Raw genomic sequence first — 16101 nt, forward strand, 5'->3', positions numbered from 1 at the left:
CAATCAAGTTCCTAAGAATTACAGTAGGAAATAAGCACAGTTGCATTAGCAGGTGGGGGTGATGGCAGGTGATACTTATCTGTCTTGCAGCTTGGTTGTCCCAATGAAGAATGGATGGGAAGAAATAGAAAATAAAGGGATCCACACTACCAGAACTTAGCCGGACTGTGTGGGGGGTCTCTTGACTGCAAATGAAGAGATCAAAGTAGAGGCAAGGGTTTGGGATCGCAAGTGGGGCTCAAGGGGATTAAAAGCAGATAGGGGATTGTGGGGATTGCTAGCTAGGAAGGGCCAAGTGAATGGTCCTTTCCTTTTATAGTGGGTCCATTAGATGGGTGGTACCTGTTCCAACCTGTAGACCCACCTACCTGTTAGTCCGTCCCAAAAACAATCCTATTGGTTGCATGTAGGGAAGGTGGTTACCTAAGAGGGGTGGCCAATATTGAAATCTAAAACCTTGCTCAAAGGATGGCATCTGGACAGGTGTGAAAACCTTGGTGTCATGATGCTCCATTGTGGTGTTGATGAAGCTGGCCATTCTATTGATAACCAAATATCCATTTGGCAGGAAATACCAAAGCAGGAACAAAGCAGATGATGGGTGGTACGTGACCACAAACAGTTCAGCAATGGGGGCTGTCTCTGCTCAGAGCTGTTGTTTCTCATTGCTCACAATAATGGAGGTGTATGCTTCTTTCCCCAGGCTGGTAACTGTGTAGCTGAAACCTTATTCACGTGTAAGGCTTGTGTAGGCACCTTCTATGTGTAGCATCACAACAGGTGACTTAAAGTGTACAGTTCTTTGAGCCTATGTGTGCGTGCACAGTCTATTGTGTGTGGCAATAAATATAGTTCATAAAGCAAATATCCAGTTCATTCTCTAACAACCCACCTATCTGAAGGACTATTTTCTTCCATGTGTGCCAACTACAGTTTTCAGGCTGCCGCCTACTGGCTGTTTGCACACTTACAGTGGTGCCATTGGGACTGACCAGAGCCCAGGCCTTTTCCATTGTGGCTTCCACTCTGTGGCATGGGCTTCCTGAATAGGTGAGAGGTCCTCCCTCATTGGAAATATTTAGGAGCTCCTTCAAGGCTTTTGATGGGCTATGACAAGTATCTTTTTTGGTGGGGAGGGAGGGATTTGAGGTGTTGTTTGGTTTTAAATTTTAATATATTAATTGTACCTTTAAACAGCCTTGAGCCAAGAGGGAAAGTGAAGTAAAATATTTTAATTTAAAAAATCAATTCATTAACTACTAGAAGCTGTACACAGGGTCAAAATTATGACTCATTAGCCAACTGTTTAATCATATCAAGCAAGGGCAGCAAAATATATGTTGTTAAAATGTCTAAAAATGGTTTATAAAGATGGTCTGATTTCTATACTTCTATTATATAAATAAATAATATTAAAGCTTTGAATTGGGTAGCATTATGTATACATATATACTGTTGCATTTAGAATTCTGTGCACTCTTATAGTAGGAGTGAAACACACTATCTAAATTTCTTACTTGATTTAACTAAAGACCCTAATTGCACCTGTTTTCTAATGAAAGTTAATTTAAATATATACAAGCAGAGTGGTGATACATATTTGTAATTCCCTGATCCTTTTTGTGAGGTCAGCACATTTATGCAATGATACAGATAAAATAAGAATTTTCTTTTTAAAACCATAATTGAATTAAAGTAATGAAGCCCTTTTCAAGAAATAAAGGAAGAAATCCAAACTAAAGAGATAAATGGGGCCTGAAATTTAAAGAGAGAGAAAGAGAGAGAATGTCATTAGTGTAATTATAAAAGTTCATTACATGAAGTCATGTAAGACAGAAAACAATGGAACTCTAATAGGCTGGCTGATAAAACATTTATTTCATCTACTTTGGTCTTCATAGGAAGACCAAAGGAATGAAAATGATGACTGAAGGCATCCTTTAAAGTTATTGACAACTTGCTTTCTCAGAGGGAAAGAATCTAGTATTCTCTTTTAAATTGCTGGTGCTTGTGCTTAGTAATGTTAGGTATTTATCAGGTAAATGTGGAAGTTAATAGTGAGTAATTCTGTAATGGATATATCATACTTTCTGTTAAATATTTAATAAAAGATTACAAGATCATTTAAATTTAAAAAGCACTGGGAAAACTGTAAATACACATTGTTTGAGTTAAAGTTTATAGGCCATCCACTCGCTTTACTAGCAAAACAGTTGACATTTGTTTATCCTATTACATGTTGCTCCTAAACTCTGCTTTAAGAAACGGAGGGGGGGGGGATATGAGGAACCTATGTGAATGCATGAGCAGTACTGTGTGACTCAGTAAGGACTATGTGCTATTGAAATTCCTTGTAGAATCCATAATTAGACATGCTCGAATTCCAATGACTCGTAAAACCATACATCAAATAAGACAGTTCTTATGAGCATAATGAACAGCAACGTATATTTGGAAAAAAAATATTTGCAACATGCCAATATCATAATGCCCTTATATAAATCAATGGTGCGACCTCATTTGGAATACTGTGTGCAATTCTGGTCACCACACCTTAAAAAGGATATTATAGCTTTGAAAAAAGTGCAGAAAAGGGCAACTCGAATGATAAAAGGGTTGGAACACTTTCCCTATGAGGAAAGGTTAAGGCGCTTAGGGCTCTTTAGCTTGGAGAAACGACGACTGAGGGGTGACATGATTGAGGTTTATAAGATTATGCATGGGAAAGTGCAGGTAGAGAAACAGGTACTTTTCTCCCTTTCTCACAATACAAGAACTCGTGGGCACTCCATGAAATTGCTGAGCGGTCGGGTTAGAACGGATAAAAGGAAGTACTTCTTCACCCAAAGAGTGATTAACACTTGGAATTCACTGCCACAGGAAGTGGTGGCGGCTACAAGCATGGACGGATTCAAAAGGGAATTAGATAAGCATATGGAGCAGAGGTCCGTCAGTGGCTATTAGCCACAAGGTATAGATAGGGACTCTGGGGCAAGTGATGCTCTGTCATCTTGGTGCTTGGGGGGGTCACCAGTGGGAGGGCTTCTAATGTCCTGGCCCCACTGGTGGACCTCCTGATGGCACTGGTATTTCTGGCCACTGTGTGATACAGAGTGTTGGACTGGATGGGCCTTTGGCCTGATCCAACATTGGCATCTCTTATGTTCTTATGAGAGAAACAATGCATCTTTAAATATTGAAAGGATGGTTCACACATTTAATTGAGTATATATGTGAGCAGCTGCTACTGCAGTAACAGTGCAATCGTAAACACCCATGTAACTCTGATTTAGGAATGCACTGCAAGTAACATAGTAATTGGAAGAAATACAATTTGTGGATTGGTTGGCCACAGTTTCAAAACAGGTACAATTTCTGTGATTATGGTAGATTTTAAACACTTTAATGTGTGTTTATATGTGTGATCAGTCACATATGTATGGGCTTCTGTGTGCAAACAGCATAGTGTGTAGCATTTTAAAACCATGTGCAGTTGATAATGGAGTATGATAAGATCTTCATAGCAGTCTATGAAAAAGTCATCTGAGGATTTTAGCTGTGTAGGAACTTCCTGTTAGAAAGCTATAATGAAATATTACTCTAGTCTAGTTTATTGAGGAAGGACAATTCCATAATGTGATGTAAATAATAATCTAATGTGACAAATTTAATTAATTAATTAATTTATTATATTATATTTATATCCCTCCCTCCCTGCGGACTGGCTCAGGGTGGCTCACATTAGCGGCACAGTATGGGCAGTTAAATTTTTTAAAAAACAATTTAAAAAATCATACAATAACATTTAAAATGCTCGCAACAATTATCCATCAGTAAATTTAGGTGGCGTACTAAAGATGACATACTAAATCCCAACTTAGTGGTCTTTCAGTCTTCCACGGCATTTTAGTCTGATCTCCATACAGGGCCAGTCTACTGACCACGAATATTGATGTAATAATAGTTGGTGGTAGTGGTGGGTGGCTCCTAGTTGAAGGCCTGGTGGAAGAGCTCCATCTTACAGGCCCTGCAGAACTGTACAAAGTCACGCAGGGCCCTGATCTCCTCCGGGAGCTCATTCCACCAGTGAGGAGCCGCCACTGAAAAGGCCATAGCCCTGGTCGCAGCAAGCCTGGCATCCTTGGGGCCTGAAGTAATTAACCAGTGTTGTGACCCCAACCATAGTGCTTTCTGGGGTATATATGGGGAAAGGCGGTCCCTCAGGTAAGTCAGACCCTGGCCATATAGGGCTTTAAAGGTGAGTGCCAGCACCTTGAAGCGAATCCGGTATACTATTGGCAGCCAGTGCAGTGCCTTCAGCACAGGCCGGATGTGCTCCCATCTAGAGAGACCCATCAAAAGCCTGGCCACAGCATTCTGCACTAGCTGCAGCTTCCAGATTTGCGACAAGGACTGCCCCATGTAGAGAGTGTTACAGAAGTCCAATCTCGAGGTGACCATTGCATGGATCACTGTAGTCAGGTCGTCGAGGAAGGGAACCAACTGCCAGATCAGCTGGATATAGTAGAAGGCTGACTTAGCAGTGGCTGCCACCTGGGCCTCCATTGTTGGGGAAGGATCCAGGAGCACTCCCAGACTCCTCACCTCCAGCGCTGGCACCAGTTACGCCCTGTTGAAGGTTGGGAGTGGGACCCCCATCCCGAACCACCCCGACTCAGGCACAGGAACTCCATCTTCACTGGGTTCAGCTTCAGCCGGCTCAGTCTAAGCCAACCAGCCACGGCCTGTAGCGCCCAGTCCAGATCTTCTGAACTGGAGTCAGACCAGCCACCCAACATCAGATAGAGCTGGGTGTCATCAGCGTACTGGTGACACCCAAGCCCATACCTCTGGGAAATCTGGGCAAGGGGGCACATATAAATGTTAAATAACATCAGGGAGAGCACCACCCCCTGAGGCACACCGCACTGAAGCAGGTGTCTCCTGGACTGCTGCTCCCCTAGCACCACCTCAAGGTTTGATATGTAATATGTTATACTTTGGTTGATATTATTTAAATACTGTTATACACTGAAAAGTCTATGTGTGAAAAGTCTCTAATTGAAGATTAGAACACAAGGACTTGCAGGGTATTCTCATTTCCCTCTCTTCCACTGTTTCCCCTTTCCCTTTCCTGAAAACCTCCATAGGTTCTCCCCTTTTACTGCTTCTTTCTCTCCTTCCCACTGATCAGCCAAGCTGCCCCCCTTCCTACCCATTTTCCCCCTGTCCTCAGGTTCCCCCTCTCACCCTGGCAGCCTCTACCCAGGGAAACAATAGCCTAGTGTGGTGTGATGACAGCTGCTCAACCAGGCCCAGTTGTTTGGTGTCATCCTAGGCTGCCAACCTCCAAGAGGATCCTAGAGATCTCCCAGAATTACAGTTGTTCTCCAGGCTACAGAGATCAGGTCCTCCAGAAAAAATGGCTGCTTGGGAGGGTGGGCTCTATAACATTATACCCCACTGAGATCCTTCCTTCTTCTAAATTCCACTCTCCCCTAGTTCTACCCCAAATCTCCAGGAATTTCCTAAATCAGAATTGGCAATCCTTTGCTGACTGCCAAGGTGGGTCTTGTTGCACGGTGGGGAACCCACAAGGTCTTGTGAAGGGCACCTCATTTTCCTTTGTATTCCCTTCCCTCCACCATTCCTTCTTCCCTCCTCTTGGCAACCACCATAACCTCATATTTCACTGCTTCATTCTCTCTCTCCCACCAGCTGACCAACCTGTCTTTCCCTAATCTTTTGCTATAGTTATTTATCTATTTAAACATTTGTATCACACCTTTCTGCCCTTACAAAGGCCATCAAAGTGGCTAGCAATTTAAAATATAAAATTGCATTATAAAACCATTGAAATCAACCCCCTCCCCAATACACATCATTAAAACAACTTTATTTTTTCTAACTTTAAAAAATACATATAAACCAGTTACAATACAAACAGAACATAAAAACACTGGTTATGAAGGAGGAATAATTGAAGGGATGCCAAACAAAACAAAAAAGTCTTCACTCACTGCCTGGTGGAAGATGCCAACAGAAGGGATAGACAAATCTCCCTGGTGAGAGAATTCCAGAGCTGTGGTGCCATGACTGAGAAGGCCCTCTCCTGGGTTGCCACCTGCCTAAACTCAGAATTTATTTATTTATTTATTTATTTGGATTTCTATCCCGCCCTCCCCGAAGGCTCAGGGCGGCTAACAGGGCACAATGCCAGGTAATAACAATGAAACAGTATAAAATGTTAAATTACAATAGACAATTAATAAACAAGTAAATAAACATCATAAAAACATTTCTGGTGCTCCTCTAGAAGACAGGGGCACCAGAAGCAGGGCCTTTGAAGATGATCATAATGGTCAGGCAGGTTCATAATGGATTTGGTGGTCCTTCAGGTATGTTAGTCCCAAACCATATAGGGCTTAGAAGGTCAAGACCAGCACCTTGAAATGTGCCCAGAAACAATTTGGAAGCCAGTGTAAGTGGGCCAAGACTGGAGTGATATGGTCCCTATAACACATTCCAGTCAACATTCTGGTTGCAGCATTCCGTACTAGTTGAAGTTTCCAAACACTTTTCAAGGGCAGCCCCATGCAGAGCACATCACAATAATCTAATCTAGATGCAAGCAGGGCATGCACCACAGTGGCCAGATGTTTTATGTCCAAGAAAGATCAGAGCTGGCTAATCAGTCACTGATAAAAGGCACTCTTATCCAGCAATAGGCCTGGGACCAAGAGCACCCTCAGACTATAGACCTGTTACTTCACAGGGAGTACAGCCCCATCCAGAATGGGTGACACCTTAAATCCTGGGTCAGACCTTCTGCCCACCAGTAGCACTTCCATCTTGTTGAGATTAAGCTTCAGTTTATAAATCTTCATCCACTCCAGAACTGCCTCCAGGCACTCTTTCTGGGTTTCTATAGCCTCCCTGGGATCAGCTGGAAGTGTGAGAGTGTAGTGTCATCAGCATATTGGTGACAACCTAGCCCAAGACTCAAGATGACCTCACTCAATGGTTTTATGTAGATTTTGAAGAGTGTAAGGGGCAAGATGGAACCTTGTAGGACCCCATAGGCTGGGGTGACCACCCCCTCTCTCAAGGAAGCATTAACTATTTCTCAAACCCAAATAGCCCCCATGGAAGGTTTAAGTAACTATGATGAAGGGCATACAAGCAGGTGGTAGGCCTCAAACTTCCAAGGTTATCCTCAGACTGAATAAACTGAAAAGTGTCCAACACAATTGGACAAGTTGGCACCCTGATACCATCCAGCCCTGTCACTGCTAATGTAGAATCCAAGTCAGAACAGATGCAAGAGGTTTTATCTGCAAAGTGCTGAGCAAAGCAGTCACAATGGGCCACCAAGCAGTCTACCTCCTATTGTACACCAGATCCCAACAGACCTCTGAACACCTGGAATGGCTCTGCTGGCTTACACTACAGAAACACAATGGTACTGGAAGTTGTTTCTTTGCTTTCATCACTGCAACAGAGTATGCTTTAAAATGAGCTTTTTGCATGTGTCCTTTTAGATTTGACACGAGTCTTCCTCTTCTGTTGTTCTAGCCATCTTCCTTGTCTTTTCATCATGTGCAGCCCCTCAGTAAACCAAGGGACTCTTTGGACACTAACATCTGAAACAGGGCGCCTGGGAGAGATCTTGTCAACTGCCCGGGTCATTTCTGCATTGCAGAGGTCAACCAGGGCATCAATATTATATACCCCCTTTCTTCACAATGGGAACCCAAAGCTGCTTACATCATTCTCTTCTCCTACATTTTATCCTCACAACAACCCCAGGAGGTGGGTTAGACTGAGAACATGTGACTGGCCTGAAGTCACCCAGTGAGCTTGCATAGCAGAATGTTCTCCCAGATCCTAATCTGAAACACTAACCACTACATCACACTGGCTTTTGTGGGATAGCTGCTGTTGAACAGTAGTAAGCAGCTGGGCCTGGATGAGTCACACAAGCCATGTGATAGTAAGTTGTTTGGTGGTTGCTGCCTCGCTTGGCCCTTATGAGGCCTTCCTCAAAGACCAGAATAACCCTGGGAATGGCTCTGTCTTCTCTTTTTTGACATAAACCAAGGCTTGAAGGCTGGCAATACTGTTCTGGTTGCCTAGCAACAGACACAATGGCCACTGAGCAGCCACCGAGAGGGCATTTATTCCTTAAAGGTACTGATACTGGTTCTGTTGATTTGAGGGGTTTAACCCCAAAAGTATTTTTTAAAAGATTTTTCTGCAAACATGGGGTTTTCACAGGTTTGTAAAAAGTTCCTTCTTGCCTGTTCATGGTCCCAATCTTTGGATTTAAGTATTCACAGATTGAGCCATGTTATGAATTAGTTGTTTAAAGGAACTGTGACTCTACTTGCATGTCATATTTACTGTTGATTTAATGATGTGCAAGAAACCATTTTGGTGGGAAAATATTTACAAATTATGAAACATTGAAAAACTTTTTAAAACACTATAAAGCATGCCTTCTATATTAAAAATGAAAATTGGATCTGTATGTTAATATTTTATGGAATTGCCAAAAAGGGTCTTGTTTAGGATTGTCCAACATAGGATTGTTTAGGATTTTCTATATGTACTTTTCCTTTTTGAACTTTAGGGCCACCTGAAAATAGGAAAACAGTCATTTGGCCATTTCTTTTAAAATGTGTATCACATGGATTTTATTTTTGTATATTGCATTGTTATAACGCTTGTTAATATATAACCAAACATGTCTTGTAATTAAAAGGATTTTAGTTGTTGCTTCTTCATAGTCACTGATGTCTTTGTACCTCCACAGAGCCATCAATTTGGAAATTCCTTAATCTATCCTTTAGGCATGAAAAAAAACCCTCAAAAACACAGAAACACACACCACTGGGAAGTCTTGCACTTGGGAAGATTTTGTGTCTTTCCCCCAGGCTACATGGCACAGCCCTACAAATAACCAGCAACAAGATTACAACCGTTTACTACATAAATCAGCAGGGTGAACATCATCTCACACTCTGAACATTCTGGCTGGCTGCCTGTGAATATGGCATCACTTCTTTCACCATCCATGTCACAGTAGCCAACAACATCCAGGTATGTGGTCACAGTTGCCAGGGCACTGTGACTTATTTACAAGGGGAAGCTCAACAACAAATACCTGGACCTGATCTTTCATCAATGGGCCCTTCCAAGAGTCAACCTGTTTGGCCCAGCACTGAATGTTAAGTTCCAGCGTTTCTGCTTTGTAGCAGAAGTAAATCATCAATCCCTGGGAAATGTTTTCCTAGTGGTTGGAATGCCTATTCTGTATATTTCCCCTTATCTCTATTGTCACAAAAGTCATAGGGAAGATAGAGAGGATTGTATGGAGTGCATACTGATTACTCTTCTCTGGCCACGTGTGTTCACGTGGTTGGGATTCATTTTCTGTGTGTTTCCTCTTATCTCTATTGTCTCTAAAGTCATAGAAAAGATAAAGAAGATTGCATGGACTGCATCCTGATCACTCTGTTTTTGCCACATGGTTCACAAGGATTCCCAGGATGTAGAGACAATTACATCAGCCTTTCCAGGGAATGGTATCTTCTGTCCCCAAAGCACAGGAGGATTCTGCATCTGGACTTGCTACACTTTGTTGTCTGGAGGACAACCAAGCAATTCTGGAAGTGGTCAAAGGGGTTCATATTAATGCTAGAAAGCCTTCCAGTGGACAATACTACAAGTGCAAGTGTGAGCATTTAATCACTTCTGTTTTCCAATATGGATGGAATCTATCTTCCTTTCCAATGGCTTAAATTCTAGTGCTGGAGACCAAATGGCATCATCAGGTATTCGAACTGGCCCAAAGGGGTATTGAAAGCTCTACCTTTGGGAATGGCATACTCACTTTCTGGGGTTCATCTGGTTGCCATCTCTGTTTCCAGACCTCTCATCCAAAGATGTTTACTGTTCTCTCAGTGATGTTGAAACAGTTCTTCTGCAGCCCTGTTCAGCTCTGTCCTCCAGTTCAGTCTTCAATTAGAGCATGTAATCTGCAGTTTGTCCTCACTAGGCTGATGGACAAATGCTTTAAACCACTAGCATAGTGTGATCTATGATGGTTGATCTACATAGTGGCATTCTTAGCCACCATTTGTCAGGAGGGCCAATGAACTATGTGTGTTTAGAGCTGACCCCTTCACCTGAGATTCGATGAAGTATCCTCAGACCAGACATTTCCTTTCTGCCTAATGTAGTGTTTGCTTTCCATCTTGATCCAATACCCTATTCCACCAACTTTGTTTTCATCCCTTACTTCATACTCTGAACATACACTTCATTCCCTAGACATGATAAAAGGGTTGGAACACTTTCCCTATGAAGAAAGGTTAAAGCACTTGGGGCCTCTTTAGCTTGGAGAAACAACAGCTGAGGGGTCACATGATTAAGGTTTATAAGATTATGCATGGGATAGAACAGGTAGAGAAAGATATACTTTTCTCCCTTTCTCACAATACAAGAACTCATGGGCACTCCATGAAATTACTGAGCAGTCATGTTAGAACAGATAAAAGGAAAATATTTCTTCACCCAAAGAGTGATTAACACATGGAATTCATTGCCATAGGAGGTGGCGGTGGCTACAAGCAGGGTTGACTTCAAGAGGGAATTAGATAAGCATATGGAGCAGAGGTCCATCAGTAGCTATTAACCACAAGGTATAGATAGGGACTCTGGGGCAAGTGATGCTCTGTCTTCTTGGTGCTTGAGGGGGTCAACAGTGGGAGGGCTTCTAGTGTCCTGGCCCCACTGCTGGACCTCCTGATGGCACCTGGTATTTTTGGCCACTGTGTGACAGAGTGTTGGACTGGATGGGCTATTGGCCTGATCCAACATTGGCTTCTCTTATGTTCTTATGACATTTGAGAAGTACTGGCTTACTAAATTTACAGGACTCCCTCTCTTAGACATCTGGTTTCATTCACCTGTTGGTCTCAAAAGCGGTCTGTTTATGCTGTGACTGTGCACAGGCCTTTACCTCGAAACCCCCAAGCTCATTCCACCAGAAATGTGGCCATATTTTCAGCCTTCTCCTGAGATGTTCCACTTCCAGAACAATACAGAGCACTTTCCTGGGCCCAAGCATTACATCCTTAAAGTCAAAGGCCAGGCAGATGCTTCCTTTGGAAGAGCAGTACTCCACTGTCTCTTAATTTAATGCACCTATATCTATCTCTAGGTAGGTCAGCATGCTAGTCTATATACACCTTAGTGTGGCACACAGAGACCACAAAGAAATAAAATACTGGTTAACCTTTAACCTTATTCTTTGAGTAGTCTATGCATTCACAAAACCTATTTGCTTTCCCAGCAACAGGTGCCTAAACTTGTTATAATCAATGTTCCCTCTAAGCTGTGGAGTTTTGTGAGCAAACATTCTACCTTGTGAGCGACCTGCATTAAAGTTGTGAGCGAGCGATTTGGCTACTGCATAAATTAGTTTGCTCTGGAGCAATCCTTCCTGAGCTAAGACAAAAATGTGTGAGCCGGAGGCTAAAAAAGTGTGAGCTAGCTCACACTAACTCAGCTTAGAGGGAACACTGGTTAGAATGTACTCTTACATTTTGGAAAGAACTGAGAGGGAAGGTGTGTCTCCTCTCCCTCTAGGCACACACAATATGAGGCTGTGTTCCTAAAGAGAGGTGGGAGCAAATGTCATCAGTGTGAATGCACAGATGACCACTCAAAGAACAACAGGTAAACAACCTGTTCTGAGAGTTGTTGCCATTATTGTTCTCAAACAAAGTAATTTATCAATTTCTTTGGAAACTTATCCAAAACTACCTATAAAAATATTGAGATAACTCATTTAGGTTTTTCATTGATATACATAATGCTCAGCCTACTTTGTGCTGTATGTAAATCTAATAGAATTACTTAACTTCTGATTGATTAATTCAGTAATATTTGACAATTTAAAAGTAATTCACAAATGCCAATATCATAACTAAAACTGATTTGTTTTCACAGAGGGCATAGCACATTTTAAAAAGTGTTTCATAGTCTCACTGTTGCATTTTTTTTCTATAGATGGTTTTAAATTTGCACAACAATTTGCTTGAACATATTTGCAGATTAGAAATTAGTAACTAATTTTTGATATTGGTCATCAGATTGTAACAGTGCTATGACAAAGCAATAATATTTAAATATATCAGGATTGTAATATGTATACTATTATTTGATTTTTATTGTGTACCATACTACATATACAATCGGATTTCTATTTCAGCTGAAATATTCCAGTGTGATGATTCTGGGAACTATGGGATAAATATGGACAAAATATTAAAATACATAATCATGATGTTGGATTGCTTCTTAAATTTTTTTTTATATTCTATGAAATAATAATGAATTAATATTCCAATAAACTTTTAGGAGGGGTTTATATATGCTTGCTTAATACTGTTCCAGTAGGTGGCACTCATTACATAATCTATGTTAAAACAATAACAAATCTGAAATGTATGTAGGGCATCTTGAGTTTATGTTTTGTTCTGCTCTGTCTTTGTCTCACCTCTCTATATTGGTCTCTGCCACAAAATGTTCAGAATATGACATAATTAATTGTTTGGTTCATTTCAAAAATAGTTTGTAATAAGTAAATGTGTAGCCAAACTATATGTTACGTGAAATTGTGCAGTTCCTTTTAACAGATTTTTTAAAAGCTAAAAACAGTTAGGAGAAGGTGCTGCTTAATTCTGCCTCTAGCTGTTGCTTGTCTGCTCAAAATTGTATTGCCAAAGTTATTTTCCTACTGGGGAGGGGGTGTACAGGGACCTTTATCCCAAGATTCCCAAAATGTTCTGGGCAATGTCATGATAGTTCAAAATGACACTAGTGAAAGTATAGGTATGCTGTAAGACTTCTCCATTGATCTACAGATATGAATTGCCACATCTTACATTTTCTGGAGTAATCCTGTCAAATTCATGGTGCTTTACTTTTTTTTATCTCCTAACTAGACACTCCTAGGTATATCCATGCCCTTTTTTTTTTTTTCATCTCTAGGGATACAGGGAACAATTACACATAATGGCTTGATAAAGCTGATCACACAGTTGATCCATGGCAAAACTGGCTGCTTGGGGTGCCATAACTATTGCTTGGCACATTCACCCTCCTGGCATCCTTGACCTATCCCAACTCTGTCTAGCCGAATCTGTATATAGTTGGAATAGACTGTCTCAGAGGTCTTCAGCAACAACTGGGAGAATTTAGGCAGAAGTTGTCTAGGAGATCAAAGTCCATTCTGTTACTGCCAGAGGGAGACGGGTGCAGGAATGGCTGAACAAGCTAGGACCAATGTATTTCTAAAATGCAAAACCTTTGATCTTAGCTTGCTCAGGCACATTCCTGTCTCCTCTTCCTTCTCAACCTGCCTGAAACCCACTCAGAAGGCATGGGTGAAGGTATGTGCCCTACATTCCTAGCATCGGGCTCCAAGGCATGGATCAGATGACAGAACAGCATTCCGGATGTCAGGCCTACAAGGGCTTCTTCACAATTTCAATAGGTAGAAGTTAATTTTATTTAAAGTATTTATATTCTTCCTTATCTCCTTAAACTCAAAGTGGCTTACAAGGTAACAAATTGGAAGGACACAAAACAAAACAATAGTCCATTAGCAAAATTTTTAAAAATGCACAGGTTAGAAATGTATAGGTCAAAACACAGTCAAATCTGCTGGAACAGATTACTCTCCACCAAATGCCCTCCTTTGCGCTGTATGTTGAATGTAAATGGTAAGTAGATGCTAAGAACAGAGATATTTCAGATGCTGTCTGCAACTGAAGATGCTATATTTTCTCTGGATATGTTTGAAACATATTTAATAAACATTTGAGATAATTTTTGTTTTGTTCTTTTTTCAGCAGTTTGCAAAAGAACTGCGGCAATGGCATATAAATGTGGATGTGGCAAATGATTTAGCTCTTAAACTTCTCCGGGATTATTCAACAGATGACACCAGAAAAGTAGAACTTATGACCAATAACATTAATGATGCTTGGGCCACCATTAATAAGAGGTAGGACATGACGTGTCATCATTGTTGTTAAAACTTAACTGAATGGTATGGCTATTTTTCTTCATGAATTTTTTTCTTAAGTAATAAAAGTAAAGGTAAGAGGGGAACAGTATTATCCTGGATTCCCCTATCCCATAAATGTTTCTAATGATATGACTTTGAAATAATACTATTCTTATTTTCAAATATATTTATTTAATAGCTATTTTGCTATTTTCTATTAGCATTAAAGGTATTTTGCTCCAGGCCAACCATTTTTATATGTGCCATGATTACTGAATTAGAGTTTATCATCGCCTGTTTCAGACATTACAGTCACATATACCTGGAACCTGTTGAATGTATGTTACCTCCAATCCTCCCAATTTGCATTGGTGCCATCTAGTCTGAAAGGAGAAAGTTATTTTATTAAGGTAGCAAAAAACAAACAAACCCAGATTGATTCATATTGTTGTATGGTAAATGAAATCCATAATAATTAACTGGGTTCATTTTAACAGGTTTAGAATCTAATGTTAGGCTTCACGGTGTATAATTAAATCCAAAAATAAATGTGGTTTTTAAATGTTTTTAATTACAGTTTATAAATAAAGTAAGAAGAAGCTACAGTGGAAAATATAAAATAAAACTAGGGGGAAACTTATTTGAATCAGTTGTGACTACAAGAACCATTGATTTTTTCCCCCTGGACTTGTAAATATATATAACAACTTGCCTACAAGATAATATGAAATTTTATGGAAGGGTTAAAATTATTTCACTTTAAGGAACTCAAGCACAAAAAGTTCATATCAAAGTAAAGAGACTCACTTCCATGTTTGTTTCCAGCATTATTTTTAGTTTTTTGGTGGGGCGAGAGCACATATTTAATGATGTTATTAGACTTTCAAATACATATATGTAGACATGAGTTCTGCCTAATTCTGACTCAACTGGAAGAGAAATAACTGTATGAGAATGTTAGAGTATCTTAAATCTGTTAGACTAATGTCACAATCTAGAATGCAGCTTTAGTTCTGAGGTAACTGGTAGCGTAATAAGCATCTGTGATTCTGCTGCTGCTATTTATTTATAGTAATATTCTTACCCTCACAAGGTCTACCAAGACAGTGAACAATGTAAAACATCCATGATATAATCCCATTTAAAACTATTAAAATCAGAGCTAAAATACATACAAAGGCATAAAAAAGCAATTAAAACATTGGTCAAGAAGGAGGGAATACCAAATGAAACAAGAGTCTTCACCCGCTGGCAAAAGATGGCAATATAAGGGGACAGAAGAATCTTTCTGTATTAATACTTTAGCTGATTAATAATATATGTGATATTAGGATAGAATACTACAAATATTGTTTTTGGAAATAATAGCAGTATGATTTTAAGAAGCACCACATTACCTTGACAATGCTTAATAAAGCTGTTAGGGAGACAACTATTTTTAACACTGCGATGTTCCTTGCTTGTTTTTAGCTAGCAAAGACACATGTTGCATTGCATAGAATTAACAGAACTTTCCCAAAATGAAGCCATCCTAACAAAATTTTATTTAAAATATCTAGAGAACCATAATATTTGGCAGATATAACTGGAAAGATTCAAATACATTTTTAGACCACTGAAAAAAGGATTATCCAGCTATATATGACTTAACAAATTATCTGTTAAACCAATTACTGATTTAATTTTCCAGATAGTTTCTTTATATGTACTAGGTACATTCCTTCAGATTTTGAAGCAGATATTTCAACAGACACTTCAGGTGGTAATGTCAACATCTGTGGGATTCCATGAGGCTTATTATTTGTTTCAGATATATATATGCCATCACTTCCAGGGAGCACTGCTTAAGGTGGCTCACAAAGTAATAACAGTACAAACGCCTGAGACGTTTCCACTGTGCAGTTACGACTTGTGCAATTAAAAATGAATTATATGTTGTCTTTCCTATCCCCTATGAAAACATTGTTAGTCCCCTGTCTAAAAGTGTAACTGTAAATCGCTTTGAGCCCACTTGTGGG

The 16101-nt window shown here is 40.2% G+C and overlaps 1 protein-coding gene across 1 annotated transcript in view; it reads left to right on the plus strand.

Moving 5' to 3' along the window:
- Positions 1–15874, plus strand: part of LOC107105670 (dystrophin-like) — a gene marked incomplete at its 5' end in the record, with an annotated part of 24448 nt that extends 8574 nt beyond the window's left edge. Inside the window, 2 exons of the mRNA XM_015405666.1 lie at positions 13926–14080; positions 15796–15874. Of these exons, the coding sequence (XP_015261152.1) occupies positions 13926–14080; positions 15796–15874 (234 nt within the window). The remainder of the gene's footprint in view (positions 1–13925; positions 14081–15795) is intronic.
- Positions 15875–16101: the final 227 nt, after the last annotated feature.

This window comes from Gekko japonicus, unplaced genomic scaffold (genome assembly GCF_001447785.1).
Source record: "Gekko japonicus isolate JY-2015 unplaced genomic scaffold, Gekko_japonicus_V1.1 scaffold5330, whole genome shotgun sequence".
In the NCBI taxonomy this organism is placed as follows: Eukaryota; Metazoa; Chordata; class Lepidosauria; order Squamata; family Gekkonidae; genus Gekko; species Gekko japonicus.